General features: G+C 43.2%; 1 protein-coding gene across 2 annotated transcripts in view; it reads right to left on the reverse strand.

The window, feature by feature from the left end:
- Positions 1-388: 388 nt before the first annotated feature.
- The window catches only part of Fto (FTO alpha-ketoglutarate dependent dioxygenase), a 390,959-nt gene continuing 365,977 nt past the window's right edge, over positions 389-25,370 (reverse strand). The window contains exon 11 of one of the 2 annotated variants that reach the window (XM_048355586.1): positions 389-2,185. In XM_048355586.1, coding sequence (XP_048211543.1) covers positions 2,032-2,185 — 154 coding nt within the window. In that variant the 3' untranslated portion in view covers positions 389-2,031. The remainder of the gene's footprint in view (positions 2,186-25,370) is intronic. The other variant, XM_048355584.1, reaches the window with a different exon arrangement.

The raw sequence follows: 25,370 nt of genomic DNA on the forward strand, positions 1-25,370 counted from the left end.
CATTACTGATTCCTACTATAGAGGCATAAGCAAGCAGGCTTAGGAAGCGGTGGCATAAAATGGGGGGGGGGGGCAGGCCAGGGTTATAACAAGTGATAACAGGGAGCAACAAAGTCTCGGCAAACCCCAGAAGATCATGGCCACTTCAGAGGACCCTGCTGAGCTAATGCCATGCTAAGGTAGAGCCTAGGACTGCTAGGGATTCTGAGTTTTAAAGAAAATGCAGACATTTTAATTTTATGTGAAATCTCCCAACCTTTAAATATTGGCATCTAATAATGGAATATAATGTTTGGTGCTCAAACACTGAGGTGGAGAGCCAGGGCCTCTGCGTGTACTTATGTATGTGGATATGTGTGTGTGTGTGCATGAGTGTTTGTGTGTGTGTGCATGTGTGTGTGCATGTGTGGTGGTTCAGTGTGTAGGGCTGTGTGCCACATACTCCTTACCTATGGCACTGCATTTACTCTGTAAAATCCCCGCAAAGTCACATATCACTTCTCTTTTACTGATGAGGAAACTGGGGCCCAGGGTCATCAGGGACTGAATCCAAGATCTGAGAGACTTGAGTCTCCCCACCAGAAAACCCTGGCTGCCTTATGAAACGTGACTTTTCCACAGCTGACTCTGGGCATGGATGAGTACTCTGAGCCAGTGAGTCTGGACAGCAGGAAAGCCTTTGTTCTCAGCTTCTAAACTACTGAGAATGATTACGAGATAAGTCCATGGGCTGAAGAGAGGGGCTCACGGCTGTCACAATTTCTGAGGACAATACAGGACAGGAGTCAAGCCAAAAAAGCAAAAGGTCAGTGGTACCATGAGACACCACTGGCACAGGCAGGGAAGGGAGATGAAAGCATCAAAGGTCAGCTTAGTGATACATAACAACACTAATGGGTGTGTAGCCAGATAACTGTGGCAAGAAATTGTGCCAGACATTGTTCAAAGTCTGTAGTTGGATTACTTAGATCATCTTGGGAGCTTGTGCCCTTAGCATCTCTATGACATAGATGAGGAAACCAAGGCACAAGCATGTGTAGAAGATCATAAAACGAGTGGAGTCTTAGTCCAGCCACTCTGGAACCACAACTAGGCTCAACCCCTGCAGGAACTCTGCAGGATCTCCCTGATGCTCTGTCATTACCTATGAAATGGGGGTAGTCTGGGAAAGCCAAAAGGAAGTCTGCTGGTTAAATCCACAAAGCAACATGAGTAGCACTAGGTCTCTGTCATAAGACTAGGGGGACTCTGCAAAGGCAGGAGTTTGGCCTTGTTTTCTTTGTTAATGCCTTGCTGTTCTGGGGGGGTGGGGGGGGAGCACAGAGCTCCCAGGTCAGTCCTACTGAGCCTTGTTTCAAAGAAGAGAAGATCCTATTCTCCAGTCACTACTCCTTTCATTTCTTTCCTCCCATGAGAACAGTGGCAACAGGGGACTGGAAAAGGGAGTGCCTATTCTCAAGTTTTTTTCATAGACATCTTGTCCTAAGGGGTTTTGTTCATTGATGAAAACGTTTCATGTCTGTGTTGTCCAAAACAGTAGCAACCAGCCACAAGTCTCCATGAAGTACTTTAAATGTGACTGGGACAATGAAGGAAACAACTGCCAGTTACAACTAATAGCAGCTTTCATTCTGAGTAGCCACTAGCTAGCTGTGGATGGTGCAGCCTCTAGAGAAATTGGCATGGATGGGTCAATCCTGTCTTGTCTTGGGTAACTGGGAACACTTCATGACTCCAGGGCAGCTGGCCAAGGAGGAAAGTAGGTCATCTGTGTCCTAATCTGGGTGTATTCCTATTGCTACTCCTTGGAGGGGCAAGAATTTTCTAGAAGAAGTTCCTATTTAGTACTAAATAGGGCTATGATACTGTGTCCTTTTTCAACATTTTGACATTCACAGATTTCGTTTCCTAGCTGTTTTGACCTGGGACTTGGTTCTACAACCTAAAGGCCAGGAGAAGCCTAGCTGTGCTTGACTGGAGAAGAAAATCCAAAGATAACTTTTCCTCCTTCACCTAAGACTCGTGCTCCTTCTAGTGTTTTCCTTCCAGAAGCTGACCTCTGAGCTCTGAAATGATGTCAGTGAGGTCAAAGGGCAGAGGCATGGCAGGGTCATCCTTCTCCCAGTATGGTCGGCAGTCTGGTCTCTGATCCACTGGCAAATTCCGGGCAATTCGGGCCTGGCACCTGTGAGAGTAAGAACAGGCAATTAACCCATTATGAGAAATTTCTAGAAGGCCCAAACTCATGGAAAACTTGGAGCCCAACATGGGCAAATACTCCCCCAAACGATCATCTGTAGCATGATGGGAAAAGTAAGTTTGCCAGGCAGGAAGCAGGTGCTTCTAAGAAGAAAAGAAGAATGCAACTTCTGGTGCTGGGGCTTTGATTTTTTTTTTCCAGTTCCCAAATTTAGATTATCCCAGGCGGCTTTGGAAGGGCCTGTCATCAGGGAAATGCATGGATGCCGCCTTTAAAATGGTGAATTATTTTTTCATTATCTCAACTGTTATTTAAAGTGTGTGATTAAGCCATTATCAGATTTAAATGTTTGTGGGATTTCCATGTATTACTAGATTACTGGGAAAGATTAAATTGAATTTACTGCATTAAAACGTCCAAGAATAGATTAAACAATATTACAGGCTGGGATTGACTTTGGAGATCCTGGAGATTTACAAGTGTCCCAGCTTGCTAGGCTCAGAAAAAGGCACTCCAAGGAGAGACTGGTTTATAAGGATATATGCAAATAGAGGTTAATAATCATTTCCACTGATGAATAGATGGGGGAAACTTCCACAAAATTAAATTAAGAGGCTAGCAAGAGTTAGTCCCTAAGGAAAACACTTAAATCACGCTTTTTATTAGATGGATTATTCATCAATAGCAGAGAAATTAATTATCATATGCGGCGAAATTATACCCTCCTAGGAAAAAAGTTGGGGTGTGATCATTGGGACACCTTGGCAGGCATCTACTGTGCAGAGTTGAGCTTATTTAAAATTGGGCTGGGAAAGTTCTATGGCTTTCACCTTATTTATCTGGAAAAAAAAAAAAAGAGAGAGAACCAAAGAGGAGGAAGTAAATTGCAACCAAGAAGGAGCACCTCTTCTGCTCTGTGGGAGCACTTTGCAGTGAGAGTGCGTGTGTGCACCCAAACCAAATGCTGAGTCCTCAGGGAGGAGCTCCATCTCTGTGCCTCTCAGGCTTTAGCAATTAGAAGTGGTCGTTACTTCCATTAGTCCTTTGATGTGCTGTTGGGACTACGAAGAGATCAAAGAACGGGCTAGCCTAGCCCCACTCGGGTCCTGATGGCAGAGAAGGTCCCTAACTCAAAGATATCTTCTTCTCTAGGGAATTATTAATGGTAAAGGGACCCCAGGGGGGAAAATATACTTCAACTTTACACCTATTTTCACATGTGGTTAATTGCTCTACCGGCATCCTATGCACTCAATCCATCGTACATTACACGTAACATTCCAATATATCTTCAGCTCTCTGCATCAGGCCCTGATAATAGCGTCTGTTAACATGCACTAAGTACTATTATGTAGCACATCACTTCATAAATAATAAGATTAGCTGACCTCAGGGCCCCAAGAAGAGTAATGTGTTTAAATGTTCTCATTATTTATTTAAAACAAGAATTAAAGCAACAGAAGCTGCTTCTGACAATCCTCTTAGCATAAATATTAAAGTGTTTGCACTGATAAGCACGCCCTGCATGGAGGGACGGAGGGTGCGCTCTGCAGACTTCTTCCTAATAGGTGTTGGAGACCCAGCGCTTGCTGTCATCCTGCTCAGGGTGCGTCTCCGCCATTCTAGTGACAGTCTCTAAATCACTGGAAAGCGACGAGGGGGAAATTAATATTCAAGGAAGCTGAGACTAATTACAAAGGAGCTCTGCAAAGCCTTTCAAATTGTGCTTTCTCCCTGCCTCAGAATCGCAGAGTAATGCTCAATTTACTGGGTAGGGAAAGTTATTCCAAATTGAGCATTTCAATCTCACAGTGGATAAATTATCTGTGCACACATTATCCTGCTTGGCAGATTAAAGGGCTATGATAAGTGTCGACCCACCTAGACTATCATAAGGTTTGTGAAAAGTCAATAGAGATGTGTCTTTTCTGTCAAATGGGGTTTGCCTCCTCACTCTGGGCGAGTATTCAAAATATGAAAGCCCACGCCAGGGGCTGCTTGTGTGGGGTAGTGCGCACCGCCCAAGGCCACTGGCCAGGCTTTGGGGCACAGCTGTCCTGTCTGCTGCCATCAAGGGACAGCTGCCCTGGGAAACTGCCTCTTCCTCAGGTGAGCCTGTGCTCACCTGCCTCACCCCCTCCACCGCCTCCACCAGCACTAGGAGCCTTTGGCTGAAGCCAGCGATGGAGGTCTGTTATATACTTCTTCCCTTGATGCTCACTGCGCCTTGCCTATTTCCAAATGGCAGTGAGGGGACCCAGCAGAGGCCTCAGCACTTGACAGAATGAATCAGGACAGACGCCTCCTCATACTGCAGTCTGACTTGGCAGCAAACTGGACAATGGCACTAGGAAAGAGAGGCGGCAATGACTTGGAGACATGCCACCCTTAGCTCCCTGTTTCTCTTCCTCAAATCACTCATTCCACCTTCTTGGATCTCAATGTCCTAAAATGGAAAATCAGGAGATTACCGCATCACTGGGAAGGTGTGTTCTCCGGGCTCTCCGGGCGGTGCTTTCCAGGGACATGACATGTGGGCCAAGTGTCTTGACCTCACTTAGCCTCTGGTGTGTCAGTCAAGAGGGATGAGGACAAGAATGAGGACAATGACAGCAACCTAGCTGTTCCCCCTGTCTGTGGCTCTGCTTTCTGTGGTCCCCGTTTTCCATGGGCAACCATGGTCAGAAAACATGCAGGGGAAAATTCCAGAAATAACTCATAAAAGTCCTACATTGTACGCTGCTCAGAGTAGTGTGATGAAATCGTGTTGCTCATCTCTGTCCCGCCCAGGATGTGAGTCATCTCTTTGTCCAGTGTAATCATGTTGTCTCTGCTACCTGCACACACTGTCATGGTTCAGCAGACGACCCTCCTGACATATCATCAGAGGATATGGTCACCAGTGGCCTAAGGCCACTCACAATGCCGGGGTCGCTCACTTCAGTTCATCTCAGCACGTAGGCACTGTAGCTGCTCGCTGACTTAGCCTCCGAAGGATGAATGCAGTACAAGGTATTTGGGAAACAAGAGAACTCACATTCATGTAACTTTCATTACACTATGTTGTTCCAATGGTTCTTTTGTATTAATCAATGTCCATTTCTTCCTGGGGCTGATTTATAAGTTAAATTTTATCAGGTGAGTATGTAGGGGTAAACAGTAAATTCATGGTTTCAAGCAGGCAGTCAGGATCTTGGAGAGTCCATATTCCGCTGCTAAGGGAACTACAGTAATAGTAATAATATTTTATAAATGGGGTCACTGTGAAGATGAATGAGTTTGAGTTAATTCATAGTATTGAGAACACTGCTCCACATATAGCTCAGTAAATATTAATTATCATCACTGTAATTACTTCTACTGTGCATATGGTGACAGATGAGAGATGACACCAAGAGTGCTGCCGCCGCCCTGTGGCCTCCAGGCTGGCTCTTCCTAGGAGATGCTCTTGAGATCCAGGCAGAGCTCTTCCTGGCTCCAGTCTAACTGAATGCTATCATGCTATGACATTCTGGAACATGGAGGCGTATGTATTCAAGTGGCTGTAACTTTGCAATGACGGTAAAATGTTCAGACTCAGACAGGATAGGCAGTGGTTCCTGAGAACTAGAACTTTCAAAAGGTACTGCTATTGTACCTTCTAAGAGGCATTTGTCAGTTCCTCACATCATAAAGGGGCCTAAGCTGTTAGAGACATGGTTTAGAAACACTGACTGTGGTGGGTGCTTGTGGTCCTGTAGACCCTTCCCTACCAGGAGGATCCTGATGTTTCTGCGGGGCATTCCTGCTTCCTCAAGCTTTGCCTATAGTTTGGGTGGGACTGCCTCTATCTCAAAGGCCAGGCAGGTCTCTATTGGCATAGTTTAATCAGCACAAGCCACTCCTGGAGCCTCACACTGTGATTTAGGAGGAATAGATCTCAGTCTGGAGCAAAACTGAGAGTAAATCAAAAGGACTGGTACGGAAGCTAAAGTAAGAGACTCTCCTGGTCTGTGAACTATTTAGGATGTGCAACGTAGACCTGCCCCTCATCTCTGGCTACCATGCAGCCAGGGTAGGCCCTAAATGACACTCAATAGCTGTACCAAGCCTCACTGGAGCTAGCTCTTTTTTATGCCTCTGGTTCTTAACGTCCTTATTGTCTGAGTTAGTTTTGTTTTGTTGTCATTTACAACCCAAAGAATTTTAGCTGATGATGTTAGTCATTCTTCCTATTGTTGTTACTTCCCATTATTGGCAATGCCCATGGTCACGTCCTGCCATGGACGCCATGTTACTGCTGAAACCATGTAGGATGTGCAGAGATCAGCCGTGTCTGAAAGCATGAGCATACAAGCCTTTACTGTTGGTTCAAATGAAATTTCTATTTGGAATAAACCTCTATCCAAAAGCTAAGGGAATGCTAGTGACAGTTACGTTGTCCTTTGGAGAAAAAAAAAAAAAAGAGCCAGTGTTCATGACCAGAGCTAGGTGATCTTTCTAAAAACAGTCTAAATGATGGCCCCAATTCAGTGTCATTCTCAAGCCCCATGGAATCCATCAGGAAGTTACAGCTTCCCCTTTCAACCTTGTCATCTCTGCTCCTATCCTGAAGGAAAATCTTGTTTTGATGCTTGTAGGGTTGCCAAGCAAACTTGGATCTACTTGAAAATGCCACTCCTTTCATGAAATACTACAAAGGAGCAGAAGAAAATGATACACATATCTTTAGGTATATATTTCATCTCTCTCCTGCCAGACTTCCCATTATTTCCATTGAAAAGACTCCATCAATCATCTCCAAAACTCTGTTATACTTAGGGATAGTTTGCTCTGAATGCTGCAGTGACAGAACAGGAAGTGGCTAAAAGGTGTCATATGGGCTGGTTTGTTAGCAGGTTGTGTAGAGAGGTGCCCCTGACCCCCACCCCAAGGTGTAAGTCATAGGGGCCTCATTGCCCACTGATTTCCCCCAGGGCTGCACTTACATTTGGATGATCAAGATTGCAGCTACATTAGTGAACACTGGTCGCCATGCTAAAATTAACCACTTTAGCTAAAGTGTGTGTTAATTATGGGTATGCAAGCAGTCAATAAAAGGTTAATGCAAAAGTCAAAGGATAAATTTCTTCTCTTATTGCATCACTTCACAGACTAAATGACTAACATTATACTTTGTGTTTTTAATCAATAGGTTTTACAGTAATGTGCCGGTTATTGATTTTAAGAAAACATATACGGTCTTCTTCCTTGTCCCTAAATTTTGCAACAAATAAAGAAGGACAGGTAACATTTCTATCACCCAGAGGCAATGATGAAGTCGGCAAGAGAAATGGTTTCTGCTAGTTGACTCATCTGGATAAACAAGCAACTGACAAAATACAGACAGAGAGACAGACAGACACACACAAACACACACACACACACACACACACATACACACACACACACACAAAACAAACATCATGGAAATATATTTCCAAGCACAGACCAAGAAGCAAGAAGAGACAAGAAAAATGAGAGTTCTATACTTAGAAAGAAGAAAGCAACTCCTGATAACAGTAACAATGACATTTGGTATGCTGTTTAAATGTAAAGAATTTTGACCCATAGCGCTGTTTTATCTGACATTCACACCTCAGAAAGAGGACAGGGGTGGCATTTGGATCCCATTTGCATGAGGACTGCCTAACCCCACCCGAGCTCATTCTAATGGGACGGGACAGACACTTGCACCACTGGTTGGCAGCTGTTTCCACGTACAGTTCATCTTTGTCATTGACATCTTTTTGGACCAATGGATCCTATCAATTGATTAGTTATTTGTTCTAAATTTAGATAGTCTAGAGATCCCAAACCATCTTGGTTTTTTTAAGGGCATAAACCATCTTTAATTATATTTCTTGGGCCACTTTTGAAAACATATCTTAACTTTTCAATATCTCATTTCTTAACCAGTACATGAGGTTTAACCACCTTAGCACCACTGGGTTACATGGAAATAAAATCAGATAATGTGCACAAGGCAAGAACAGGTTCAATAACAGCTTCATCAGAAAATACCTAACAACTAAAAAAGTGTACTCTTTTTTGAGTCTGTGTGTGTGTGTGTGTGTGTGTGTGTGTGTGTGTGTGTGTGTGTCTAACTTTCATCTACAGTGTTAGACAAAGGTCTACTTTTAGGGAACAGCCACGTCAGAGTGAGTTCCCTCAAACAATACAAGGTAATGTCAAGGCTTAAGAGGCCTCAGGTAGGAAACACTGGTGTTCTATCAGATCCACATTAACCTACAAAAACCCAAGTTCCAGGACAGGCATGACGAAAGCAGGAAATGATGGAAAGGGGCAATGACTCCTTTAAGGGCCTCAGGCTCTGGAAGGAGCAGGAAACCCACAGAGATCCAAATGTGTCAGTTCTACTCAATCTCTAGAGACGGAGTATCTGCCACAGAGTCCCATGTTTACAGGTAGGTATTTTTCATATGAGATGGCTATCTACATCCCTGACAGCACTTTGTACAAAACTGAAGGAACTGTCAAGTACAAATTTGACTTTCTAAACCATCCACCTTCAATTCATCATTTAAAGTCTAACCTGGAAAAAAGCCACTGATTGTACTGCTTTCGACATTTCAACATGCTTTGTGTGTGTGTTTGTGTGTGTGTGTGTGACAGATCTAGAGCTTGAACTCGGGGCCTGGGTGCAACCTCTTAGCTTTTTCCACTCAAGACTGGTACTCTACCACTGAAGCCACAGCTTCAGTTCTGGGTTTTTGGTGATTAATTGGAGATAAGAATCTCATGGACTTTCCTTTCCCAGCTGGCTTTGAACCATAATCCTCAGCACTCAGCCTCCTGAGTAGTTAGGATTACAGACATGAGCCACTGGCGTCTGGCCACATCTCACCATGCTTTGTCCCAAGTAGTTCACTTCAGTCAATGGTGAGAGAGCATGATTGATCAGAGAGTCTAGTTTATAAATCATCTTACCCTGGACAATAAATCCTCTGAAACCAATGAATTAATGAACTTCTACACTGCTCTCTGAACTTCTGTTACTGCTGTAGTGGTGCTAAGAGAACTTTACAAATCAATGGCCACCGTGTCCTACTGATATCTATCATGGTATATGTTGACAAAGGTAGGTACAGAATACCAGCTTGCTGAATTTGTATAACTCAGTTTACCTGTTTACCTAATGCAGAACCACCACACAATACCAACTCCTAAATGAGTCAACAAGGACCCATTCTGTCTTTGGCTTTTAATCTCTTGCCTCTCTACCATATGTTACTGTTTCCAGATTGGTAAAGTCAATACACATTGTTCAGGTTAATGGATCTCTCCAGCAGGTAGGGACTTTTAAACTTGGGCTTGAGAACCTGGGTTTGGCCCAACTTCTAGTTGCACAAATATCTGAGTTGGACCTACACTTTCAAGAAGTGAGGAGTCTACAGTGAGTTAGCCTATTTGGGTGCCTTAAAAGGCTTTGGGTACCAAATACACCCAAAATGCTTTAAAATAATATAACTTGGATACCACAAAAGTCACATGGCAATTCAGGCATTTCCCAAGAAACAGTTAGGCATCCCACATTCATTATCCGCCGCCTGGATCTTGGTCAAACAGCGTATTGATATTGTGCTGAGATACTGTTCTCTCCCAGGAAGAAGGAAGAGTCCAGGTGGTATTCAGCTGCTGTAACTGCCTTGTGTCCTCCACATTTGTTTGAACATCAACAGGCATTTCCCGCATAGACAATGGCTGTCCTACTTCCCACTTTTTCTCTTCAGTTACTGTCTGAATACTGACAATACTATATAGACCAATAATCATGAATGTTTTGGCTTGGTTATGAAGTGACCTCCCTCCCCCCCCTCCAAAAAAAAAAGTTCATGAGCTTTATCCCTAATACTATGCTTAGAGGTGGGGCTTGGGGAAATGATTGGATCATCCGGTCTCTGACTTTGTCAATGATGGATTCATGACAGAGTGGACTGCAGGGGAGGTGGGAGAAGGAGCCTGAAGGAGGAGCTTGGTCACTGGGAACGTGCTTTGGAACATGCATCTTGTCCCTAACCTCATCCTCACCTCCATTCCTGGTTTCCACCACATGAACAGCCTCCTCTGTCACATGCTCCCACCCCCACAAGGTTCACCCTCACCACAAGCCCATTGCAATGGGGCCAGCTGACTATGGACTGACACCTCAGAAAGCAGGAGCCAAGTTCTTCCTCCTTAAGGTGGTCATCTCAGGTATTTTGTCATAGTGATGGACAACAGACTAAAACAATGCCTAAAAGGGGTTTTGTTGTTTGTTTAGTTTTGTGTTGTTTTTTTTTTTTTAAGAGAAATAACAGAGTTTCAGCTTTGGATCCCAAAAGAGATTTCCTTGATAAGGGCTTCCGGTCCTGCCGGTTTATGGAACCAGGGCTTCTTTCCACTCCAAAACACTGATGAAAGTTCCTTTGGCCTATGGCAAAGGTTCTACCAAGAACAAAAGACCCTGCAGGGAGAGATAAAGGTGCTCAGATAGCAGCTTCTCCAGGCAATCAGGAGATTATGAGACAAGGTATAAGCTTGGCGCCAGGGGCTCCTGCTTGTAATCCTAGCCACTTAGGAGGCTGAAAATGAGAGGATCTTCAGAGTGTTCTCTGCCTGGGTAAAACAAGAGAGTCCTTCTCAACCAACAGCTGAGTGCAGTGGTGTACTTGTCATCCTAGCTTGGAGGCTGAGATTGGGAGAATTTTGTTCTAGGCTAACCTGGGCAGAAAAATCCATGAAACACTATCTCAAGGAAAGAACTATATATGGTGGTACATACTTGTCATCTCAACTATGACGGGAAGTGGAAAATAGACAAATGCACATGTCTGGGCAAAAAAAACTGAGATGGTATCTCCAAACAACCAGTGCACAAAGGGCTTAGAGGCATGGCTCAGCAGTAGTGCACCTGTGAAGCAAGCAAGGGACCCTAAGTTCAAACCTCAATATTACAAAAATAAAAAATAAAAATAAATATGTAGACAAGGGATAGATCAGCCACTTGCTATGATAAACATCCAAGACACTTTTTGGTCTTGGTATGACTCAACACCATTGGCAGTCTTTCTTTAGGATCTGGAAGAGTGCTATGACCTTTTCCTAGAATGTGCTGCCTCTTCCAGGCCTCCTTCCTGCCCAGGTGATGAAGCTTGGTGAAGCGCACAGCATCTCTTCACTCAGGTTTCCCTGAAAACCATTGTTAGAGGCTCAGTAGAGGTTTATGTGGCCATAGAAGATACTGCAGCATTAGCCTACTCCTGCTAATGCTCTTCCAATGACTTCTCCTCTCACATCAAAGGAATAGTCAGGGTGCTAATAAAAACAGCTAATAGCAAGTATCAATTGCCAGGCACTTTATACCTTTTTTTTTTTAAAAAAAATCTCAATGTTTGTTCTCAAAATGTGAACTGCAGCCTAGAAGATTTACTAACCTAAGATCTCAGCCAAACAAGGGATAGAGTCAGAATTTGAAGCCAAAATTGTCTGTCTCTAAATCTCAAGCTCTTCTTACCATTCCAGCACACAGATGGCAAAAGAATCCTTATGGGCTCTTGTTAAAAATAGTTTCCTGGACATTACAAAGGTGGCAGACATAGGAGAATCACAGGTCGAGGCTATCCTGGACAAAAGTTAGCCAGACTCTTTATCTCAAAAATAAGTCCAGTGTAGTACAATTCCAGCTAGTACAGATGGGATGCAGAGGTAGGAAGACCATGACTTGAAGCAGGCCTGGGAAAAACAAACTAAAAGAAAAATTTCCCAAATACACTTATCCCCAAGTCAGGCTGTCCATAGAAGGGCCCTGAGATTCTTAGTTTCCATAAGTGATCAGGCTAGTTGTTGAAACTACCATACAATATTAACCTGCCTAAAGGATCACACAGACTCTGTTGCTGAGATGTAGCATGGCCCACCAACAGCTGACATTAGGTTTTCCATCATTTTTGAGGTGGCTCCTGGAGATCATCTGTGACTTGGCTCCCCCACCCCCCTAGCAGGTAGCTGGTAACTACCGAGGGCCCAGCATGTACCAGAGGTCTTCAGAAGTCCTCCCCACTACTATGGAGACCTCTGAAGGCCCCTAGAGCGACTTAATATGTGAGACTGCTTGGCCCCCCACTGGAGTGTAAATCCAGGAGGTAGAAGGTTCATAATAATTTTATCCTCAGGTTCATTTGTCAGCTTGTCAGTTACATAATGAGAGTGATGAATGGGCTACCTTGACAGCTGAACATTTAGGAGCTGCTGACCTTTGGCCTCTGGTCACATGATAGGGTCACCCGAAACTTGCATGACTTCTACCTGACCAAGGGTAACAATATAAAGGTCGAATGTGCGGGCCGATTATATGTATCAAGTCTGAGGCTGCTTGGTTGGGAGTTTTAAGAGAAGCCGGGTTGGGTTCCCCAACATACAAAGCTGGGGAACTGCTGCAGAAATGTGCTCAACAAAAGATCTACAATTTCAAAGCAGTCTAAAGTAACTTTCCTTGCAAGGGAGTAGAATGAACTCATTATTTTTAAAGGGCAACGATGAAAACAAACACTTTGGAAGAAAATATATATTCTGCCGGTGCCTGAGCCACTGGGAGGGAAAGCGCACAGGCGGATGACTTAATGAGTGGTATTAATGCTGGACCTGCAACGTGGCAGAAGGTCCGATTGGATGCAATTACTGGAACAGAATCCTCTCTGGGTAGCAGCAAGCCCTCCTTTCAGCCATGAAATATGGTCTCTCCACTGTCCCCTGTCAGCACAGTATCCATAAAGGACCAGGACTGACAAAAGATAACCCTTTCCAAATTTCATGACTGCCTGAAACTTAAATTTGCCTGAGACAGTCTCAAACTTCAGAAAGATTCCAGAGTAACTTCCAATTAGAAATTCAAGGCGGCTGTGGTTTTTAGATGTACTCTTAATATTTTGAACAACATTTCTTCCTGCAAACCTAAAGACTTATTTTTTCACTATCCGGTTAAATTCCATTTACTCAGAATCAGATAAAAGCAGTCACATGGGTAATGAATATAGTTATGGAAATAAAAGCTAAAAAGCCAATGTCATTGATTTCTAGAGCTTAGAAACCTTATGACTGGTGGAAGTAACAGACCTTCCACAAAAATCTGATTTATCCAAAGCGTCTGTTTTCTAGAAATGATTTGATTTTAGCCTGCAAAGTCTGAAAGACAGACTGCAACTGGAAAAGACAAACAGACTGCCACTGGAGCATAATCTACTTGGACTCCTGAGAGATGAGCAAGGCAAAGGACAATGGCTTACAGAAGAAAAGGCCAGCTGTTCTGACTTTGGGATGCTCATTTGAGTTGTAAGCTGTGAAATAAATTTGAGTTGATGGTTCTCCCATCTGCTCACCTGTCAGTCTGTTTCCAATGCACTGCTGTTTTTAGAAACACTTCTGTGTAACCTGCTTAATTGGTGGTTGGATGCTGAGAAACACCTCCCCAGTTTATTTTAACCTGATTCAGAACTTTGGGTGCTCACTTCTTTCTTCTTCCCTAAGAACTTTCACTAAAAGGTCAGCAGTACTTGTAGTAGAAAACTCAGTGGTATCCTGATATTGTGACCCTATGATATCAAGTGTGATGACACAGTCCAAACTTGATACTAGAGAGACAACTATTGGCCAATTTATCAAGCACATTCCAATCTTCTGGTGAATGCTCTGTAATGATTTAAAAGATGACTAAAAGTCAAAACTCTGTTGGGTATAGTGATATATGCCTGTGATCACAGCATTTAGAAGGCAGAGGCAGAAGATGGTAAGTTCCAGGCCAGCCTCGGCTAAATAGACACTGTCTTAAAGAAAATGTCAAAATTCTTTCAGTGGTCTATATGACCTTTGCTTACTCCTGATTCTCAGGCTCTTTCCTTCCGTCCTCAAGTGGCTGCACTTGTATTGGCTTATTTGCTCTTTGAAAAGGCCAAAAGCATTCAGGGTCTTAACATCTGCTCTTCCTTCCACCTGGAGCTCATTCCCCAAGATGCCCGTGTAGCTCACACACCTGCTCCATCAGATCTTGCTTAGAAGGAATCTAATCAGGGAGATCTTCTTGACACTTCAATTTAGGATAACACTACCACTCTTTTCTCACAATTCCTGTTTTTCTATATAACATAAAACACCATCTGGTGTGTGTGTGTGAGTGAGAGGAAGCTAGGCTCCCAGAACAGGACTTCCTGTGTGTTTTGCTGACTGCTGTGTACCTCTGTAGGGCAGAGTTTGGCACATGGTAGCTGTAGTACAGACTGTGGAAGAGGCTCGCAGATGATAACACCTTGCATCTGAATTGCACTCTTTAAATGGAATGACTTTCCCTGCCACATAACACCTTAAGAAGGACAAGGAAAAGTATGAGGCACTGTCAAAGGGGTGATATCAACAGCACCATTATTATCCACTGACAAGTAGGGCAGCATGGTAGGAACAATGTTGGTCTGAGAACTCAAGACCTCACTGTGCTACTTCTTTACTTCATAACCTAGGGCAATATCTTGACTTTTCTGTCATTACTCAGATATATGTATGCTGAGGGATTGGGATAGACAACCCCTAAGGTTCTTACCATTTCTAATATGTGTGTGTGTGTGTGTGTGTGTGTGTGTGTGTGTGTGTGTGTGTGTATATATATATATAGAGAGAGAGAGAGAGAGAGGCCTTTATATATAAACATCAGTGTTTACTTCCACATATGTTATCTCCTCTAAGCCTCACTACTAGGGTAGAAAGAGGTTATCTCAGTTTTGGAGATGAGGAAGTGGAGGCCTTGCTCCAGGTCACACAGCAGTACACCACATGCAGCTACTGAAACTTGGGTCATTCTTAACTCCAGCATGTGTCTACTGCATCATGCTTCCTCTCCTGCTGGAAACCACTGTCACTGATTTGCAGCAAGCTGCAACTCCCTTGGAGGTAGCATGTGTATCTCCTGACTCTACAACTTCCTAAACCCTCTCTGTCTCCACTAGCCAGAGTCCATAGACTCTTTAAATTGCCATTGCATTTCCAGGGTAGAAATACTGAACTGCTCCATTTGCCACGGGCATATTGTAGCAAGAATGGAGTGACATTTTGGTGTAGTACAAGGGGAAGTACAAGTTGTAATATTAAGATTGCTTTGGTAATATGCTCCCTGAATTATGAAGATATCCTAAAAGTCCTAATGTTAAACCTAAATCTGTGAATGTATGAATCTGTATTCCTGCCCCTCCAGGAACTGAACGATGCTGCTTCTACAGCTGACATTTAGAAACCAAGACTGCTTTTGCCCACATAAATACCAAGGCCACTGGGCATGATCAAAAGGGATGTCAACATCATGCTGTTTACTAAGGGCCTCATGATAAAGCCAGGAGTTGGGCAGTAGGACTTCTGTTATTGTTTTTAGTATTTACTCATTCATTCATTCACTCACTCAACAAATAAAATGTACCAGTGTCTAAGGATACAGTTGTGAGCCAGACAAGGTTCTAAGGTTTATGGAACTTCTATTCTGGTGGGAGCAGACAGACAATAATCATATGTACCAGCTAGATCCCACCCTCAGTGTCTAGCAAGAGGGCCTAGAAATGGCTTTAATTCATATTCAAGAAGTCTGAGGTGATCACAAGATAACAGTCTTTGGATATTTGGGGCAGAGCTGGTATTTCTCTCTTCTGGCTCTGTCTTCTTCAGCAGGTAGCTACTACCATCCTTGAGATCACCTAGGAGCCCAAGGTACTTGTCCTAGCCAGGGAGTGAGAGAAAGGGAGAGAGGTAAAATATGCTCTTGCCCCCTCTTTCTTCAGAGATGTTCACCTTCACCTCTATCTCAGACTACAATATACTCCCTGGGATGAAAGGAAGGCTGAGAAATGTGAGGTGTTTTTTTTTTTGTTTTTGTTTTTTTTTTTTTTACTGGCCAAATTGCACCTTTTCTTTCCCATCTCAACTGGGATTCCATGCAAAGGAAGATGGAAAGAATGGGGAAAGGTTGAGAAACCAGTATTTTTTTTTTTTTGCTGTAGGATATAAGTAAATCAACATTAAGATAATTTTCACTAGCAATAAATGCTCTGGGGCAACATAAATAAGAGAGTGACTGGAGAGGTGATGGAGGGCTCTGGTCAGGATGGCTGTGGAATGTTTGCCCAGGGGAAGTGTTTCAGGTGAGCAAGGATTAGGTGTGCTCAAAGGATGGAGAGAGGCCACTGTGCTGGAGGACATAGAGGGAGAAGATGGAGGCAGTGAAGTCCAGGGTCTTAAAAGATGCTGTAAGACTGGACTTAATTCTTTACAAAAAGTCCCCCCGCCCCCTAGATCATAAACTTCTGGAAGGACTGAAGCATGAGAGTAAGACCTTTGTCCCAGTACTTTGTAGAAGGCCTCCTCTAGACTCCTTTAGGAACTGGGTTGTTTCATGCAAGGAAACTTTTCTGCTCAATGTACCTGATATAACTTGGTATAACAAGGCACAGGGGCTTCCTTAAGTCTCTCCAGGGCCTCACAGGTTTTGCCTCTCTGGGGCTAAGAGAGAGGGCTTTAAACCTTACTGTCCTGTTGGTGATATGATGTGAATGCCTACTATGTGCCCAGTCCTCACAACACACACACACACACACACACACACACACACACACACACACACATACACGCACACATACCTCCAGAATTCAACTCAGTGGACACCGATCTGCTTTTCAGTGCCAAGGATTCAGGCTGAGGAAGAAGGCGGTCCTCTTTGCCAGGAGCCATGAGGACTTGAACACACTTCAGGAGCAGTCCTGGGTCTCCAAAAATAAACTGGCTTGTAAAGTGCTTCTAAACAGAGAATCACCTTCCTAAGCAGGCACAAGATCCCAAGTTCAAACCCCAGTGCTTCCAACAATAATAAGAAATCCAGACTGCATTCTAAAATCCCCAAACTGAGGCAGGATGAAAAGTTCAAGACCAGCCTGGGCTACACATTGAAAGCCTACAGCTTAAAAACAAACAAAGGAATTCTAAAATTCCCCAGATAACGGCTGTTTTTGTTGTTGTTTTGTTTTTGTTTGTGCCCTGGTGACCCCAGCACTGCCCAGTGCCCCCAGCAGCCCAGAGAAAGGAAGGCCAGGCTGCGGAACGCTGGCCAGAGGGCTGAAGTGTAGTCTTCTACCTCCCTCTTAACTGGATGGATTAATTAATCAATCATCACAACGCCCACTTTCCCACCTGGGCCTCTCTGAGGACAAAGCCATTATCTATTTCTTGCAGGCTATGTTCCCTGGCCAATGGCAGGTGCCACGTCCCCCGTTTCAGAGTCCTGAGCCTGGATGTGTACTTCTTCCACTGTCTGGGGTGACCTCATCCTCCAGCACCAGTGTTTGCTTGTGGGTGACCTTGGGAAGGGCACTGAAGCATCGTTTTCTCATCTGTCAAGCTGCCACTACCACAGAGACCGGAGTCATGTCTGGAAAATACTGAAGTGTGGAGGGCCTCTCACAGCCCCTGGCTCCAGGAAGAAGGTTTTTTTCCACTTGACAAATGACTGAGGCCACGTCCTCGCCACGTTGTCTGGTATCAGTGGGGGTGAGGTAGGGTGGGGCGGAGGATGACAGCGGCTCTTTGCGGAAAGACACCCCTAGGTCCTCACGGTGAATCCCACGTGCTCTCTCATTTGCCAAAATTCAGAAGGTCATAAGGAATCAAAGGACGACATCTGCTTGTGCAGAATGTCATTAGAAAGGAGCCTGGGAACAAGAGGCCTGTTACAAGTCACCTTTCCAGCTCCTGAAAACAGGCCGATTAATGGGCAAGTTCTGCTCCTTAGCGAACAGAACAGGAGTGGGGTCAGCTGGGAAAGGGCCAGGGCTCAGCAGTGAGTCAGGACAGCACAGTGAGGACTTGATTAGCTGCTGTGACCTCCTGCCCCGTGCCTGGCCTGCCAAGGAGCCAGGCTTCTCTGCAGACTGCTAAGTTAGAATTTACACTTTTGGAAGGACCATTCTGCAGGCGAGATCACAGGGGAGTTGGCTGAGATGGCTAAACCTAGGGCCCATTATGCTTCCTTCTCAGCTGGGCTGATAGGTAGCTCACACTGAAAACCTCAGAAAACTCATTGCTCCTGATTTAAATTGCTCTTCCTGGCTCAAGATTGCCTCGAAAAGGTCCCTGTGCTCAAAGGTACCAGGCAGAAAGTTACAAGGCCAGGATGTGGATGGCTTATATTCTACAATAATGCTCCCTCCAAAAATGGCTTTTACTCTGGCCTCTGATCACTGCCAGAAAGTGTACCTGGAATTATTTTATTCCAACCGGATGGGGGGGAAAAAAGAAGGAAAGGTATTTTAAAAATGCAGTAACTTTTAAGTCCCCTTTCAGCTCCACTGTGCTGCTGATGGGAAAACACACATAAGCTGTTCCCCGGGGGTGGGGAGAAGAGCAAACTTCTGTCCATTCTCGACTACAGCTGACCACATGGACAGCCTTCTGGGAAAGATTCGTTTAGGAGGGCCAGACACACACACACCCAGGAGCATCTAATTGGCTCCAAGTTAATGTCCTTTTCCAGTTGGCCTCATGTAAGCATCTGGGAGTTATGGTCACTAACTCTTTTAAAATGATTTATAAAGTTCATTCCCAGGAGGAAAGGTCTTTGAGCAGGCAGTGAGTTAAGTGTGTGAATTATTTCTCTGGAGTGGGCAGAGCGTGAGGAAGAAGGAACAGTTCCACTGCAGAGGCTCCAAAGCTCTCTCCTGCAAGAAGGGAATTCTCATTTTTCAGCAAGGTAATTTTTTGATAGCCACGGCCTGCTCTTCCAGACCTCAAATTTGATAGAACTTCTGTCTTTGGGAGCTAATCTTATCTTTTCCTCCCTCGGTTTAAAGATGACATTAAGAGACTTGCTCAACACACTTGTGACAAAGTCAGGAGACAGGAGCCAGGTCTCAGGGTATTGAGTTTGCTGTGGGAAGCTTGCATTTGCTTTCTCAAGTGTTGTAATTCTTTGCACCATCTACCATGTTACGTGCTTTCCCAGGCACTCCTAACCACTCCATGAGGCTGGTATGTTGATGACCCCAGCTTACACATGAATGGTTAGGGGATTTGCTCGAGGTAACAGAGCTCCTGAGTGGTGTGGCTAAAGTATAACCCCAGGCAGTGTGGCTCCAGAGCCTAGACACCAAACCACTAGCTATATTATTGAAATGTTGCACATAAACCATTTGTTGTTGTTTTTCCAGTACCGGGGACTAAACTCTAGACCATCCACTCACAATTTTAAATCTAATGATACTAAAGGGTTCATAATGAAAATGTAATGCTGTCTCACCCTAGCTCATAGAGCAATTCCTTCCCACCTGTGACTTAGGGAGGTTACTTTTGTGTCTAAGTAGCATGCATACACTGCTGCTCCTTGGTTTATCGGCTTCAGAAGCTCTCTGAAGGATTGAATCTATACTTAGACACCACATGTGCATGTGGAGTACCTGATAACTAGCCTCCAAACCTGCACCCCGGGAACCACACCACCTGCACTCACTCCTACACTGAGTTTGGGTTGGCCTTCTCTATGACTTGCTTTTAACAACCAATTATAGCTAAGGTGACACTGAGCTAATTTCCTAAAAGTATCACGATTTCTGCTTTTGTGCTCTTCAGAGTCTTAAGCTTCCATAATGACTGGATATGCTGAAACTGTAGGAATTGTTGGTGAAGGGGAGAGACCTAGAAATACCAGAACCATAGGTGAACCAGGGTCTGTGCCCCAGATGCTATTCGACTATAATTACAGGTAAGACCCCTGTGGCCCTGCACAAGAATCCCTGTCCAGTTGAGTCCTGGCCAACCTACTGAAGACCAGAGGCTCTACATGAGAAATAAGAACATGGAGGTTTTTTTTGTTTTTTGGTGTTTTTTTTTTTGGCCAGTCCTGAGTCTTGGACTCAGGGCCTGAGCACTGTCCTGGCTTCTTTTTGCTCAAAGCTAGCACTCTACCACTGGAGCCACAGCGCCACTTCTGGCCGTTTTCCATATATGTGGTGCTGAGGAATCGAACCCAGGGCTTCATGTATATGGCAAGCACTCTTGCCACTAGGCCTTATTTCCAGCTCCATGGAGGTGTTTTAAGTCACTGGTTTTCATGGGATTTGCTATGTGTCAATGGATGACTGAAACAGTATCTTCAGTCGTGGTAGTTGCTTTGTTGGTTGCCTTTGTAACTTTCCATGACATATTTAAATTCTGTTTATTGCACGAGCTTTTGCCATTGTGATCAAACATATATACCAAAATATGCCACCTAAATCATTTTACATAAGCAATTAAGTGGTATTAATTGCATTTACAATATTACACAATCATCACCATCTATTTCTGTCCTCATTAAGTAATAGTTTCTTATTTCCCCCTCAATCTAATCCCTGGTAACTTATTTTCTATCTTCATGAATGTGCCTGTTCCAGGTATTTCATATAAATAGAATCATACAATATTTGTCCTTTTGTATCAGTTTATCTCACTTAGCATACATTTTCAAGGTTCATTCATGTTGCAGTAGGTCTTAGAATTTCATCTCTTTTAATGGCTGAGTAATATATTATTTTTGTCTGTCGTGGGGCTCTAACTGTGGACCTGAGTGATGTTCCTAAGCTTTTCAGCTCAAGGCTAGAGCTCTACCACATGAGCCATAGCACCACTTCCGGTTTTCTGGTGGCTAATTGGAGATAAGAGTCTCACTGACTTTCTTGCTGGAGCTGGCTTTGAACCATGATCCCCAAATCCCAGCCTCCTCAGTAGCTAGGATTACAGGTGTGAGCCACTGGTGACCAGCTATTCAATGACGACATAGCACATTTTGATTATCCATTAATCTGTTGACAGGCTATTGTCACTTTTTAGCTAATGTGAATAACAGTACAACAAATACTGGTATACACATGCCTGTTTGAGTCCCAGGTTTCAATTATTTTGTGTGTATATCCAGATGTAGAATTTCTAGGTCATATACAATTCCATGTTTGATTATTTGAAGAACCACCAAACTGTTTTCTAAAGCTATTTCTCTAATTTATATTCCCACAAGTCATGTATGAGGGGGTCTAATGACAGAATCTGAGACCTTAATGAAAAACTTGTCATGGGCTCCAAAGTTCCAGCAAAACCTTCTAGTCCTTAAAAAAAAAAATCCATCATCCCCTTTCCTGTTGAATTTGTAAGGGCCCATGGAAACACATCTCTATGACTTGGGTGTTGGCAAAGGAGGTCAATGAAAAATGCACCACTATGTGGGAGAACACTATCATGAAGGCTTTCCCAATATTTGGCTGTGTCTCAGAGGACTTAGGCCAACCTGAACAACCAAATCTGTATAACAATTAGCTTTCTGTACAGATCATTTCCTTTACTAAGAATATTACTTGGGTATTTCTGACAGTAGGCCATCGTTCTTCATTTAGTTCATGTTTGGAATGCTTATTTCAGGGGGCAAGAGGACACTAAATATCTTGTGATTGTGTTTGTTCTTGCCATCAGAAAAGAAGTATGGGCTGGGGATATGGCCTAGTGGCAAGAGAGCTTGCCTCGTATACATGAGGCCCTGGGTTCAATTCCCCAGCACCACATATACAGAAAATGGCCAGAAGTGGCGCTGTGGCTCAAGTGGCAGAGTGCTAGCCTTGAGCGGGAAGAAGCCAGGGACAGTGCTCAGGCCCTGAGTCCAAGGCCCAGGACTGGCCAAAAAAAAAAAGAAGTATGGCTTTGTAGAAAACATTTTAAAAAGTATTCTGCATCAGTATAAACATTTTCACAACTATCTGCAACAGGCAGAATGCTGTTAAGGCATTGAACTATCTCAGTTCTAACTATATACTGGTACTTTACAGAAATGTTTATACTTTGAAAATCTGGATGCAACTTAAATGTCCACCATTGAGAAAATGGTAGCAATCTCTAATATATCTATAGTATGGGCTTCTCAGAAACAATGAAGGGCAGTTGATTTTCAGTGTTATAAGAGGGAAAGATTTCCAAATGTATGATGTATTACTGAGCAATAGGCAGCAATTTAGGTATTGGTTTGAGCGTCATAATACCTCTATGTAGAATTAAAAAGACATTTATTTGTCTGTGTGTGTGTGTGTGTGCATGTGTGTGCGCACATGTGAGTGCAGAAATGCATAGAAGAATATTTGGAAGGGTGAGAAGGTCTGAAACTGGTAGAATGGTCAAAGAGACTTTATCCTGATCTGGAAGGTTTATATTTTTATAAAGAGAATGCATTTGTGTGTCAGTTATATAATTAAAATAGATGAGAGACAGTGGTAGCAAATAAAACTGAACTCTTTAGCTGGGGATGGACACCAATTGAAGACTTTGGACTGACTTGAGTTCTAATTTCCTCTCAACCAATCAAAAATTCTGGGAACTCAACAAGTAAATTAGTTCTTAGCATGGTCAATAAAAGGCTTTGAAGTCAACCACATAAAACAATTCCCTTGTATCTTAAGGGAGAATTATCTACAACACATTCTTTGCTGTTTTGACAAAGGTAGGGCCATTGGAGGATTAGCTAGACAGTAAGTGAGTTCTTCTGATGGTTTTTTTTTCACTGTCCCCACATTTCTGCCATTAAGATGAACCTAAGGCCTTGCAGGAGAAAAACAAAAATAAAGGACCATTTCTAAGTTTAAAAACCTTAATTTTAGAAGGTTCCCCACCCCCTTTTTCTGTCTACATGCCTATTAAGAAAACTTGTCAAAGCAACAGGGATACAAAGTGGAAACAGATGTTTTCCTACCAAAAATGCTCTCAGGAATGGTTTCAGATATTCACATTGTTTTCTAAGTAACTAAGTACCAACCAAGTTCTCTTGTCCACCATTCTGCCCGTGGCACGTTTCTTGGGCCCCTCTGGGCACACATGCTCAAACAGGGACAGGTCACTGTGGCCTTAGTTCTGGGCTAGCCCTGAAGACAGGAGAAGGCCTGGGGCTTTCAGTCTCAGAGCACCCGGCACAACAGGACAGAGTGCATTCCTACTGGGGCCAGAAGAAGGCAATAAATGTATTTCATTCTCTGGCTGATTTTGTTTCTCTCTTCTCAGGAAGAGCAGCCTAGAGAAATCCTTGGGGATGCTGCGGGGCTTGGGAATACACACTTTCCCCCTTCAGTTCACGACCCCTCCCCTAAGTCTTTGCTTTTAGGCACCTTTGTTGCTAAAGGCATTTAACTTTAATTCCATTTGACTTCAATTGTGTCCAAATTACTGTAAAAAGGAAGAAGACAACAAGCTGTAAATATGAAGAGAGACAGAAAATCATTGAGAATCCTGCCTTTATGAATATTTGATGAAGAAAGGTTAGCTCCATAGCTGGTAAATTATAAGAAATTATGTCCATCATGTGACTCTGTCAGCAAAGGTTAATATAAATGGTTTGGGACTTCGTTGGGATGACAATGCAGATTAAAAAAGATTTGTCCTGTCCTTCCTGCAATTAGTTTTTCTCCTAATATTAGTGAAATAGAGTTGATCATTAGGATTATGGCAACAGGGAGCAACTGCCCCGTGCAATCATTTTGGTTTTCTGACTATCATTGCATTTTCACAATAAATTTTCCATCTCTGCTAATCTTGCCCTTAATTGTGTGGTTGCTGTGGGCAGGATCCAATTATTAACTCTTTTGATCCTGCAATGCCCTTGTCATTGAGTTTGCTGATTATATGCAGACTGAATGGCCAATCCTACATTTTTCTGTAGCTGAATACATGGATCTTGTGGTTCATTTAGTGCAAGCAGAAAAATGGTTATTTTGCTCAAATAACTGCTCCAGTCAAGTGTGAAATTGTATATAATTGTGTTATAGGATTTTGCCCAGGTTAAAGGGCTTCTTGGGGTTTCTATTATGAACTTCATTTCTCAAGTACTTATGATTTGTTTTCCAGTTAAAAAAAATTCTGAATTAGGCTGAACGTGCTCTGCATGGAGGCCTTGTTGTTGTTGCTACTATTATTATTTTGCAAGAAGATTAGTCACCCTGTATTCTTTGCAGCAAGGTGGAGAATGTTAATTGTTGCCAAGCACAATACACTAGAATGTAGAATAAATGGCACTTCAGGACCCTAACAGTTAAAGGCTATGTGGTAGTGTGGAGTTGCAAGGCTATCTCTGTGACATTCCAACAAGGCTGGAGAAGTTGAGGATCAAAGCCAGAAAGAATGGGTGCCAACAACAAAAGAAAGACAAGCCAAGTGTATTTAAGTTTGTAGATATTCCAGCTCAGGATCTACATAAACAAAAACCAAACAAAGTTCTATGCTTATTTGCCTTCAATATGTTATTTATCACTGCTGGGTGCTATATGGAAAATTCCACTGCCCCCGGTGTAGGATCAACCTTTCTCTACAATTTACACATAATGAATTGTATGCCTTTCCTAAAGTAACTGTATAGTTTTAAACATATGAAGTGGAGTGCTGGTGGATAACACCTGTGAATTTAGCTATTCAGGAAACTGAGTTCTGAAGGTTTTCAGTTTGAGGCTAGCCCAGGTAGAAAATTTTGCTAGATTTGATCTCCAAAATAACAACAACAAAGCAGGACTGGAAGCATGGCTCAAGTGCTACAGTACCAGCCTAGTAACTTCGAGACCTTGAATTCAAATCCCAGTATTGCTAAAACAACAACAAATTAAAACCTAAAGGTTATTGCTGAGGGAATCTTTAAACAAATAGTATAAGACAAAGACACAGGTAAATATGATTTCTGCCCTGGAGAGCATTGGAAGGAGAAAAATATCTAGAAGATGGAGTATATACTCCCAATAGAAAGGTAAATTAATAAACAAAACAAAACAAAAAAAAACCCTAAACCCATTAATGTAACACTTGCCAATAAATCAAGAGACCCTAGAGGCCCAATGCAAGAAGACAAGAGTGGAAAAAATGCCTAACTGGGAGAAAATTGTCTTGGGAAGGGTTAAATGTGACAACTAAAGGAGTAATTGGAATTGTCATGTCTGCAGCAAACTCACGGTGGAGGCAGTGTCTCAGCAAAGCCCACTGAGAGTTCCTCCCAACAGGAGCATACACTCTGTCCACATTTATAGTCATCCAAAAGTAGGAAATTTAACACATCAGGGAACCTGCTGGATTATCAGATCAACTAATCAAT

This window comes from Perognathus longimembris, chromosome 10, assembly GCF_023159225.1.
Source record: "Perognathus longimembris pacificus isolate PPM17 chromosome 10, ASM2315922v1, whole genome shotgun sequence".
NCBI lineage: Eukaryota > Metazoa > Chordata > Mammalia > Rodentia > Heteromyidae > Perognathus > Perognathus longimembris.